Source organism: Stegostoma tigrinum, chromosome 12 (assembly GCF_030684315.1).
Source record: "Stegostoma tigrinum isolate sSteTig4 chromosome 12, sSteTig4.hap1, whole genome shotgun sequence".
Taxonomy (NCBI): domain Eukaryota; kingdom Metazoa; phylum Chordata; class Chondrichthyes; order Orectolobiformes; family Stegostomatidae; genus Stegostoma; species Stegostoma tigrinum.
The window spans coordinates 25,836,435-25,849,225 of NC_081365.1; the positions used below are offsets into that span (position 1 = coordinate 25,836,435).

Genomic DNA, 12,791 nt, shown 5'->3' on the forward strand with positions numbered 1-12,791 from the left:
GGAAAAAAAATTTAAATCCTGAAATGAGCGCAATATCATAATGCGTGACTAACCTGTGCTGCATGCATCTGCTGTAGGCAACACCCAAGCATTGTACTGTCTACTCATGTAATGCAGAGTGCAGCCAATGATACTGAGTGACTGCACATCTGAGCACAGGGTGCAAAATTGAACCAGTAGCATGATCTTGTGATAGAGAACGTTATGAAGCTAGAGGTAATATTTAAGGCAATCTACATTTACAAAAAAGGGACATATATTTAGGTCACACCAGATAGTGGAAGCTATTCCAAATGCTATGTTGATACAGCAATGGCAGATTCTCAAATGCAACATTGAAAGTCTTGTGACAGATGTTAGACAGGGAAAGTGGTTCTCCATCCACAGAAGGGCATGAAGATCCTCAAACAAATCCCGAGCATACTGTCAAACAGAGAGCTATGCAGGTCAGTGCCAGTAATTTAAGTTACATGGACCTGGATACATTGTCAAAAGAAGCCCAATGACCCCACAAGGGTGGTCAAGTTCAATTAAGTCATCTTGAAATGATATTTCTCAGCAATTACACCACCAATCTCATGTTCTATAAAATGCATCACACCCCTACCTCTAACTGCCAACAATTTCTATCAATCTTAACTCATTCCAAAAATCCATAGTTTCACCTCATACTTGCACAACATTGCTGCAAGTTGCACACCCATATCCCAAAGCACACACACAAACGGCTGTCTTTTAATAATGATAGGTATATCATCCAAATATGTTGCACCACATTCACCACACTCTCAGACTTTCCTTTCTTTTGCAGGACCTGGTGGCTGTGGAGTGTTTTACTAAGCTCTTTGTCCACCTGCCTGCCACTTCAATGATTTGTGTAGATATACCTCCAGGTCTTTTTGTTTCATCATCACCTTAGGAATTGTATGCTTTAGGTATTATTAGTTTTGCTCATTCTTCCCAATGAAATGTATCACTTCACATTACTTCACATTAAGTTTCATCTGCCCCATGTCTGTTATTCTGCCAAAGAAAATAGGACTGTAACAGACTCAAGTCCATACTTTTATATGGGAGCTTTATTTCTGTTAGCCGCACTCCATAAAACTCACAGCCACTGCTGTTCAGGTGTGTTATTACATGTCTCTGGAGTAGGTAGGAATTGAACCTTGGGCCTCCTGGCCTCAAAGGCAAAGAAATTACTACTGCACCACAAGAACATTTAAAGGTGACTTTTAAGCAAGTCACCATTGAGATTTGAACAAGATCTTCTATTTACGAGTCAAGCTTTTCAGTCTTCAAAGCTGTTAGCCACTCAGCCAGCCACTGATTCATAACCCCACATTATTTAAACAACAAATTCAAACTCAATTAATTTAGATAATATATCCATCACCTGTTCCCTCATTCCATTGGGTCTTAGACATTGCCGCAGGCCACATGAAATGATAACATTTTCTGCCTAGTCCACAAACACATTCCACACATTTGATCTCACTACTGTTTGTACATTTCTGGAATAACTTCCCTGGCCTCAGCCAATAAAGGAATATATCCTGTATGACTTTGTGACCTTTTATCTTCCTGCCTTGTTACCTTCGGGATTCTGTGGACATGTTCTCCAATGTTCTTCTGTTCTTTAATGTTTGTCAGTTTCTTACCATTTATTTTATATCCTCTTTCATGTTTACCCTCTCTAAATTCATTACTTCACAGATTAAATTCTATTTGTCACTTTTCTGTTCCCCCTGACTAATTCATCGATCATCCTGGCAGTCTATAGCTTACTTCTTCGTTACCAACCATACAGGCAATTTTTGTATCATCTCAAACATTTCAATTGCGTACTATGCAGTTAAGTGTAAACCATTGATACATGACATGAACAGCGAGGATTGTTCTATCTGATCAAACCCCTTTCACTCCAACTGAACCATATTGTTCAAATCTTCAATGTGGTATTACACCCCAAGTTGGGTCTTTAAATTCTTCATCTTGCCCAGCAATTTAATCCATTGCTTCTGCCCCTACCAAAACACACCCATACTCTTTCCTCACTTAAGCTTCCACTGTTACTGCTCTTAATTTTTATCTTTACTGTGAGGCATTTGTCATTGGTCTCTCAACTTTTATCCTTGCCCATTGTACTGCCCCTGCCAATCTCTCAGGATCCAAACTTGTGACCTTAGTAATTCACCATGGTTTTGCACCTGCTTAATACTGAAACTTTATATAGCATTATACGCCAGATTTATAAATTTCTGGTTTTGTCACATCTCAATTTTTCAACTCCAACACCCGTAGAACTGTTTTCAATTTCCTCAGCTGCTCTCTTTCAAAATCCTTTCTCTAAGTCCTCCACTTCACCCTTTGGCTTACAATCGTCCTTAAAATCTAATTTTCCATTAATCTTTTGCTCACCACTCTGTTTCAGCTTAGCAAGTGTTTTTCATGGAATAACTGCATTTGATAAACTGTACTCTATTCATCCCCATTCCACGAGAATAAACAGATATGGGAAGACCAATGGATGTTAATGTGCATTTGCACAACATTCTGGTCAATGATAAAGGAAATATCCAATATCACAAAGAAGTGTAATTAAGCAAAGATAAAAAAAGATACAGGTATGATTATTGATCATTTACTGAAAGATTCCAGGCTGTGCTAAGCTCAGATCAATACAGTTAATCAAATACTAGAAGCCATCAAGGTTATTCTAACCTTGTATTGATTTCTGGTGAGGATACATCTGGAATACTGCAAGCAGTATTCAAAATGCTAAGATCGACAGATCATTTATGATTTAAAGTTGCCTTGGAAAAGGGGACTGAGAAGATCCCATGCCTTAAGGATCTGAAAAATTAGGCAAGACTTTCAGATGTATTTTCACTGAAGGAAAGATCACAATTGGGGAGGTAACCCGGGTGTATAAATTATTTAATGTCATTTGTTTGGAAACAAGTTGAATTAATTGATTTGCATTATCTATACAGAAGTAAATAAGATAGATTTTAAATCTAGGAAGATTCAAATAGAATGATTTCCACACAGTCCCCATCTCCCCATTGGTTGTCCACCATCGACAAGGCACTAGTCAAGAATGTGAAAAGATATTCCTCACTTGCCTTGGTAAGTGAAGCTCCAACAACACTCAAGAAGCTCAAGATCATCCAAGATAAAGTATCCTGGTTTATTGTCTGCCAACTAGCATCTTCAACATTTACTCCTTTCATCACAAATGCACAGTAGCAGCAGTGTATACCAGTTACAAGATTATTTGCCAAGTTTCCTTCAATCTTCCAAAACCTCAAACTCACCCATATAGAAAAATAAGTGTTGCAGATACATGGGCCGCTACCACCCAAATGGTCCCCACCAAGCCACACATCATCCTGACTTGGAAGTATATCACCGTTCCTTCACTTTGCCAGATCCAAATTTTGGAATTCCAGCCCATAGCATTAATGTGGATGTCCTACGGCAAAAGGACTGCAACAGTTCAAGAAGGTAACTCACCACCACCTTCTCCAGGGCAACCAGGGATGGGCAATAAATGCTGACCCAGATAGTGACACCCACATTCTATGAATGGATAAAAAATACTCTGTCAAAGAAATAAGCCTCCATCAAAAATAGCACCTTCTAACTGAATCTGGCAAATTCTGCTGGGAAAAATCAGAACATTTGAAAGGTATTTGGGTGGATACATGAATAGGAAGGGTTCAGAGGGATTTGGGCCAAATGCTGGCAAATGGGTTTAGATTAAATTAGAGTATCTGGTCAGCATGGATGAGTTTGACCGAAGGGTCTGCTTCTGTGCTGTATAAGTCTGACAACTGGACTGAAGATTATGAAGGTAGGCACAGATAGTGCTGAGCTTATATACTATAGTCAGGGGCAAGTGGCTTCAGTTTTGTGAGGATAGCCGAAATTGAAAAGGGCACATTTCAGACAAACAAGACAAAAAGTAACTGCCTGTAATGGAGTTTGACTGCATCTGATGCATAGTTATTTTGTCAGGATCCTTAAACATCAGCTAGATTTACAGATTTGGCTTCCATTCAGGAATGTGAGATACTCCAAAGCAAGCTTCATTCTAGGTGGAAGACTGCAGCTATAATAGCATGCCTGCCAAGGGCTAGGGGCTCTGATCCTTCAGCCCAGGCCAATGTCTGGCTTTGGAGGGAGAGACAATAAAAGCTCAATCCTCTGACCTGGAGTTACGTCAGGTGGAGTTACATGCTAATTGAAAAGGAGGAATCTGTTTCTTGGCATTATAATGCAATGTAAGAGGATTGGCTTTGGGTACCCAGGTGTCAACACTCATGTTTGTCTTAGGTCACAAGCATAGAGTCATAGAGCTGTACAGCATGGAAACAGACCCTTCGGATCAACTCGTCAATGCCAACTGGATATCCTAAGTAAATCTAGTCCCATTTGCCAGCATTTGGCTCATTTCTCTCTAAATCCTTCCTATTCATATACCCATTCAGCTGCCCTTTAAATATTGTAATTGCACCAGCCTCCACCACTTCCTCTGGCAGCTCATTCCATACATGCGCCACCCTCTGGACAAAAATGTTGCTCTTCAGGTCCTTTTTAAATCTTACCCCTCTCACCTTAAACCTGTGCCCTCTAGTTTTGGACTCCCCCAACGCAGGGAAAAGACCTTGTCTATTCACCCTTTCCATGCTCTTCATGATTTTATAAATCTCTACAAGGTCACCTCTTAGCCCCTGATGTTGCAGGGAAAATAGCCTCAGCATATTTAGCCATTTCCAAGAGCTCAAACCCTCCAACCATGGCAATATCTTTGTAAATCTATTTTGAACCCTTTCAAGTTTCACAGCATCCTTCCTATAGCAAGGAGACCAGAATTGCCACAGAGATAGTAGGAACTGCCGATGCTGGAGAATCTGAGATAACACAGTATGAAGCTGGATGAACACAGCAGGACAAGCAACATCAGAGGAGCGGGAAAGTTTGGCATTTTGGTTCGGGACCCTTCTTCAGAAATGGGGGAGGGGAAGTGGATTCTGAAATAAATAGGGAAACAGGGGGAGGTGAATAGAAGATTGATAAAGGAGAAGATAGGGTGAGAGGAGACAGACAGGTCAAAGAGCCAGTGAGGGTGAATGTAGGTGGGGAGTTAGGGAGGGGATAGCTCGGTCCAAGGAGAATGGGCAGGTCAAGGAGGCGGGATGAGGTTAGTGGGTAGGAGATGGGGATGGGGCTTAGGTGGGAGGAATCATTAGGGAGGCGGGGACTAGCTGGGCTGGTTTTGGGATGTGGTCGGGGGATGGGAGATTTTGAAGATTGCTAAGTCTACATTAATACCCTTCGGCTGCAGGGTTCTCAAGCAAAATATGAAAATGCTGTTCCTGCATCTTTCGGGTGGCGTCATCATGGCAATGCAATGGTTCACGACTGGGAGGTGTAGTTGTTTGTTGTGAACTGACTGCTTTGCCGAACACCTACGCTCAGTTTGCCATGATGACGCCACCCAAAAGATGCTGGAAAAGCATTTCATATTTTGCTTGAGAACTCTGCAGCCCAAGGGTATCAATGTGGACTTAGCCAGCTTCAAAATCTCCCCTCCCCCGACCACACCCCAAAACCAGCCCAGCTAGTTCCCGCCTCCCTAACCATTCTTCGCACCTCAAGCCCCACCCCAATCTCCTACCCACTAACCTCATCCCACCTCCTTGACCTGCCCGTCCTCTCTGGACCGACCTATCCCCTCCCTAACTCCCCACCTACATTCACCTTCACTGGCTCTAACCCCAAGCTCTTTGACCTGTGTCTATCTCCTCTCATCCTACCTTCTCCTTTATCCATCTTCTATTCACCTTCCCCAGCTCCCTATTTATTTCAGAATCCACTTCCCCATCTCCATTTCTGAAGAAGGGTCTCGACCCAAAACGTTAAACTTTACCATTAAGTGCATAAGTCCTGCCCTGATTTGCTTTTCCAAAATCCAGCACCTCACATTTATCTGTATTAAATTCCATCTGCCACCCATTGGCCCATCTGATCAGGATCCCATAGTATTCTGAGGTAACCTTCTTTGCTGATCGCGACACCTCCAGTTTTGGCATCATTTCAACCTCACTAACCATACTTCCCATATTCACATCCAAATCGTTTACACTTTGCTCTTTTCCAAAGCTGTTTTTCCCACATTTCAGCTGTTGAGTTTCCACGAAGCCTTGGAAACCTGCTTGGCCAGGGTTAAACATGCAGGCTAAATTCAATGTTGCTCGTCTTATTTCAATACTAAATAGCCATCTCTTTGTGGAGGAGAATGGGGGTGTAGGGTCAATTCATCCCAAACGATTGCAGTTTATTTCAAAGAAAATCAAAATCAAAAGTGAGTTACAAGGACTTTCTACTCATTATTACCCATTCTGCAATATTCTTCTAAGACTTGTCCCATTGTGAGAACTGCTTTTTGGCTGAGTTTGTTTTCACTTTTTTTTCAAACGAAAACTTGGCCATGAAAACCACATCAGTATTGATTTGAGCTTTGGTTAGAGATTAAAATATCAAGTGTGGGTAATGGTCTGTAATTACATGGTATTTTCAGAAATGGTCAACACTGTGATTTGTTGAACACTTCATGCTGCCATTATTCCTAAATTAAAATGATCTGTGTGTGTGTTAGATTATGGCTTACAGTGATAGAAGCCAAATTGAGGATGAAACAGAATTGTTTGGGAAATGGTCCAGGTATGATATTTTGGGAAATGGTTATGTTGCTTTTTACCATTATTACGTCCCTTCGATGACAAAACTATTTGAATTTACAGCAAATCTTCATATTTATAATATAATATTACGTTATTTGATACAAATCGTATTTCTTCTTGACATGTTTGCTAGAGCCTATAAAACATGAAGATTTACAATAGACTGTTATAGATGATGCACATGCCATGCCAGTTATCTGTATGTGAAATACATGCATGTGGGAGACAAATGGTACTATATGAACTAAATAAGGACTAAACTCAAGGAACAGATGGAGGATATATCCAAATCCAGACAGCGTAGTCTCTAAATGGGTATGAGTATAAATAGATTCATTTAAAACACTTAGTAAAAGATTTAAACAGCTTCAAGCTGAAGCATAGTTGTTACTGCTTAACTACTTTAAACTTTGCTACATGTGTTAAGTGGATGGAAGGAAATACCTAACATTTCTGATGTGAAAGCCAGAACCTTTTCCCCATATTTATTGTACTCTCCATTTCTGAAGTTGCCACTTATTTGACATATAACATCACCTGTTAGCACCCTGTCCACTTTAGCAATTTATCACGCATTACCTATTTCTGACAGTATCCGGCACAAGCACACTTTCCAGATGGGCCATTGGATAATGACCAAGCAGTAGGTCTCATTGATGATTTATCCCATTCTCAGCCTAGTTTTGATGCTCAATATAGATATTTTCTGTTCAATCTGTTCAGGCTTAGCATTACACACTTCTGGAGTAGGTGGTCTTAAATCTGGGCCGTCCTGGCTCAGAGGTAGGAACACTACCACCCTGCCACAAGATCCCCCTGCCCACTCTAATTGGCTCTAATTAATGTCTCCAGCAGGCAGGGCTCCCTGCCAGAGATATGAATTCCAAAAGCCACCCCTTATATTTACTTGATGTGAGGAAAGCCTTGGTGGGGGGTGGACCAGGAAGAGAAATCATTCTTCTGAAGGAAAATAGTGTAAAATGGACATCAGATTGGTTGTTTATTATGCATTCTATCCAATTATCCCAGGTACCAGGTCACTAGTTCATTATTGCCCACGGCTACAGTGATTTTCCTGAACTTTGGTTTTATTATTTAAAAGGATTGTTCATTTGGGATCAAATGGACCACTTGCAGTTTAACACAATCTGTTGACAACACTTACAGTTCCAGTGGTCTGCCTGCAATTTCAGTTTGCATTGAGCCAAATGAAAGATTGAAGCAAGTATTTATAAAGAAAGAAGTAATTAATCTGAGTATACAGGCATGAGATACAATGCTGTTTATATTTTGAACATATACATTGTTCCAAGCAGAAACATTCAGTATTATTAAACCTTAATTTATAAGTGAATGCTTCTAAATAGCAATGTTTTGCTGCCACTCTTCTGCCATAGCCCTAAGCCCATCTTTCGGTGAAGTCAAAAACAGGACCGGTTATGTACATTTTGCAGGTTTCGGTTCTGCACTCACCCCATGTATCGGATAAGATATCCATCCCAGCTCTCCTTGAACTGCTTTAGAATCCAGGAGGTTAACTGTGGAAACAGAGAACAACTAATAAACAACAAGTCCCACACTTCTTCACCAAACCTTCTTCAGAGTCACAGTCTCTCATGCGATGTAATCAAGACATTCAATTTCAAACAACGGCACATCTGATCAGAGTGCAATTTCCCAACGTAGCAAGTCATTTCCAATTCATTTCTGTACAGAAGTACTGATATAAGACTTAATATAAATCCCTCTTGCAATGTAAACTAATTCCAAAATAAAAAAAACACACATTTTGTAACAATCAAGTACTGAATATGGCCAAAATGCAAATCAGTGCTAACTCTGCTGTGCTAGGTTGTACAGTACTGGTGGTAGAATTACAATATCTAAGTAAAAAGTCAAACACATGTTAATCAAGTACTACTGACAGGCATGTCTTCAACTGGTGAGGCACTGAGATCTAGAACTGAAACCTTAACCCTCACTGTCCTCCTTTAACAGACTCAGTAAAACTCTCCTGCTTGATAAAACTTTGTCCCTCATACCTGTTTGTGTGGCTCGGTGTCAAATTGTATTTGGCAATACTCCTGTGAAACGTATTGGGATGATTTGTTACGTTAACTTGCATTTTTGTGAAGTGCTTCTTATTGTTATAGTGATGTGCTCTCAAATTCTCCTTGAGCCTCAACTGTGGAATTATTTACTTACCTCAATGTTAAATATGTTTATTGTTTGGGGTTGTCAAATTTAATTTGTTTTTGTCAGGGATCATATGATACAATTGAATCTTGAGAAATACACAATTAATTTGTCGCGAAATGTAATTCTTGGCTCTGAATGAGAGAAATGTATTATCACTGTTGAACAAAAACTGTTCTGTCACCTGTTTAAGTGCAACAGTTTTAAAACAGATCTGTTTGCTTTTGATGTTTATGATTATGTGAAAATTCAGTGCATTGGACTGCTCCTGTGAATAGGGAGTGTATTATCACTGCATGTTTGCATGAAGAACAATATGTGTTCACATTTTCATAACATCTTCAGATCATCTCAGAATGCCTTATATTAAATAACTGTTTTGGAAGTTCTTTTGTCATGTATTACAGATAGCTTGACCCTACAAAGAGCAAATAAATAATTGATCAATTATTTCATTTGTACCAATATTGAATGGTAATGGTGAGAGGTTGCCAAGACACCAAGAAAGTTCACTTTTTAAATAGGGCTCAAAATCCTTGGCATCTTTTACAGCTGGCATTGGTTTAACACCTGAAAGATCATTCCCAAGAAGACAGTATTCCCTTAGTTCTGCATTGAGGTTAAAGTTATGTATTCAAAATCCACTAGTTCTGGAATCACTGAGGTAGGAATGGAGCCTTTGACTTGGATGGCTCAGTGAAATAGGTGATAATGAATTTTATTAGAAAAAAAATTTAGGCTGAATGCTCAGCTGATTCATAATGGTCCGTTAGGTACAATTTTCTAAAACCAAGTTCACCCTTCAATTTGAACTTTGTTACCCAGAAGCAAAAGTAATTGGAGTACAGAAATCACTGGAGAATGTATGATGCATGTCACATTCAGTGACTGAAGTGAGCAAATACTTATCCCAGTGATCTACTCCAAATTACTCCCAACCCCTTAGTTAGGTTGAAATTAAAGTCAACCTCCTGAAGTCTCTTCAGTGTTGCCCCATTAGTCTGTGATTTTCTCGTTAAATTCTAACACCTTTTCACTCCCTTATTCAAGCCACACTTTCGCAGGTTTCATTGAATCATCACCACCACTGCAGATTAGAACAGCTGTTCAAAGGACTTGTCACAGTGCTAGTTTAACAGTTATGTCTGCAACCAGAGAATATTTATTTCTTTGAACTGATACTTTAGCTCTGGTAGAGAAAGAAATAATTCTTCAGATGTGTGAGAGTGACTGTGGTCAATATTTCCTGGCTGTAATTCAACTGATGAAACAAATGGATTGTTAAACTACAGGACTATCTGTCTCTGAATATCAGGAATTAACATGCTGAATGACAGTTCTTGACATCCTCCACAGCAGCTGTTATTTTATATAATGGCGTGCGTTAACTATGATTCTGAAGTGCAAATGGAAACTGTAACACATAACGTTACTGTGCTGATGTGTAGGCAGAAGGATGTAAAGAAACTGCAATGAACAGTTAACAGCAAAGCTGCAAGACTCAGGCAAGCATTAAACTACAGCTTGTGACATCCATTAAACAGCAGATTTATTTGATCCATAGGAGGTTACAACAGTCTATTTTTGATGAGGAATCTGTGATATGCAACAGTAGGCAGTCATTAATAAAGGCCCAATTTAAAATTGAGATTGCAGTCTTTCTACAGTAGTTGTTGGATTAGGGCTAGGGGTGGGGGTTGGGTGGAGGGAGGGTAGTAGTGAAGGGGATGGAGTGGCAACAGATAGAAGAACATTTCAAACTCATTAGCATGAGCACCAGGAGATAGTAACTTCATGTTTTATCTCAACCTCATCTGTTATTCCCACCCAAAAACCCATAGAGCGCAGAATGTTACAGAACGAGAGACCATCAAAGGGGCTGAATGAATGGCTGATGACATTAAAATCATTAGTTGGGACAGGTGGCTGAATCAAGGATAACCTATGTTTTCCCTCTCAAATTCCGAAGACGCCTACTTCTCCTAGCAATACACAAAATCATTTAAAACAAAAAAGCCAACAATCTACCTCTTATTTATCTTGTCTGGTGCCTTTACTTTCCTGCTTGGTCTGATGGAAAAGGCACAATAATTTCCATAGACAGTCATCAGGTTATAATTACCGTCAAACCTTGATCGTATAATTAGAGCCTGATCGACATATTGAAGAGAAGGCCCATGCAGGCTTCAGGCAAGTGCCCCTGCCTCCTATGTGGAAAAGCAGGAACCCTCAGGAAGGCAGCAGGTGCTTATTGAGTAATTACAAAAGATGCAACTGTGAAGATACATACTGTACTGTATCTCCACACTTGAACAGACTTGAAAAGTTCAGGCTAAGTTGCTTGCTGATATGAAAATGTTATAAATGCCACAGTCTTGAAAAGTGTGATATAGGCAGTCATTAACAGGCCAAGGCCAAGGTCGAATTTAAACTTGACAATGGAGTCTTTCTGGGTGGTTCTTGGGTAGGAGTGGGCTTGTAAATTACAGTTGGCATGTTTTGAGGTAAAGGCTGGCAGTTTAATTCTAAACAAATGGCAGTGATGGACTAGAACACAGTGCATTATGAATGGAGGTGGAAGACTGCATAACAGTTCAATTACATATCTAGCGGTAATACCGTTATTGATTGGCATTTGATCATTTAACCCCGAGTAATGTTTTCATATGAAGACATGCAGCAAATCAATAAATGGCATGTATCAAATTAGTGCTGCAAACCATCCATGGCTATCCACTACCATCCTAAACAAGAACTGTAGTCATCGCATACATGCTTTGATGTTTTTCATGTAATTTTAGTTAATTATTTGTGCCATGCATTCTGATATGGTCATTGCATAATGATTGTGATAGGGATGTATATTCCAGTTGATTCCATGCTTCTGAAAATACACACTTTTCCAAAAAAGCAATTAGGAACTCAGTGAAAATATGACATTAATATAAAATGATGGCAAGTTCCTTTGTGTTAATAATAGATTTGGTGTATTTTGCACTGCAGCAATAGAACAACACCCAATGAACTTGAGCAGTATTCCTCTGTACATTTTAATCAAAATGTTAATACATTTAAAAGGTAAGTTAGCTACATTTAAAAATTAACAAGTTGGTATTGAAACAGAGGGAAATATAATATGACTATCTCTATTGTAGAGTTTTTCTAGATATGGTCAGCAAAAAATTCAATGTCCTCCAGATCTTGATTTAATCTCAGACCTTCTCAATGACCAACAGAAAGTCGGCCTATATTTTGATTAGCTGTTGCAATTTTTCAAGATATCAAGTTAGGTAATTTCATAGTCATTCTGTGTGTAGTCCCATAACATTGCCTAGAATTTGGTACAGATTGGCATTAGATTGCCAAATTCAGCCTAAGGCCACATGCATGTGAAATGAGACAAGAAGTAAAATTCAGTTATCAACTCCTGAAAAGCTGGCTGCTCAAAATTGGATTTTTGTGTAGACTCAGTGACTCATGACAATGAGGAACTGAATGGAAAATGCAGAATAACTTGCACAGTCACAGGTCAAGCTATGGTAGACAGTACTGAAATTACTTTTACTGAAGAAGAAAAATAGATGAAAGGACAGGGAAAAAAAAGGAATATGGCAAGACATGGTGGGCAAAAGCTGGAAAGTGGACATAAGTACTGAAGACTTGAAACTCATTTTGAAAGTAGGCTCAAGCATGTGATTCCGGGTGGTTTTCATTGTTGATGAACACTGCAGAACTGTGAGATTAATTACAAGGTTGTCTTCCAACTCAAATGTAACACCTTATGGAAATATTAAGTATCCAAGATATGAAAAAAATGCTTGATTTCTATGCAGCTAAATGTGA

General features: G+C 39.5%; 1 protein-coding gene across 2 annotated transcripts in view; it reads right to left on the reverse strand.

Annotated features, from left to right (window-relative positions):
- epha3 (eph receptor A3) overlaps positions 1-12,791 on the reverse strand; it is a 242,035-nt gene that overhangs the window by 214,405 nt on the left and 14,839 nt on the right. For both annotated transcript variants that reach the window (XM_059650213.1, XM_059650212.1), the window contains exon 2: positions 8,226-8,290. In XM_059650213.1, coding sequence (XP_059506196.1) covers positions 8,226-8,290 — 65 coding nt within the window. The remainder of the gene's footprint in view (positions 1-8,225; positions 8,291-12,791) is intronic.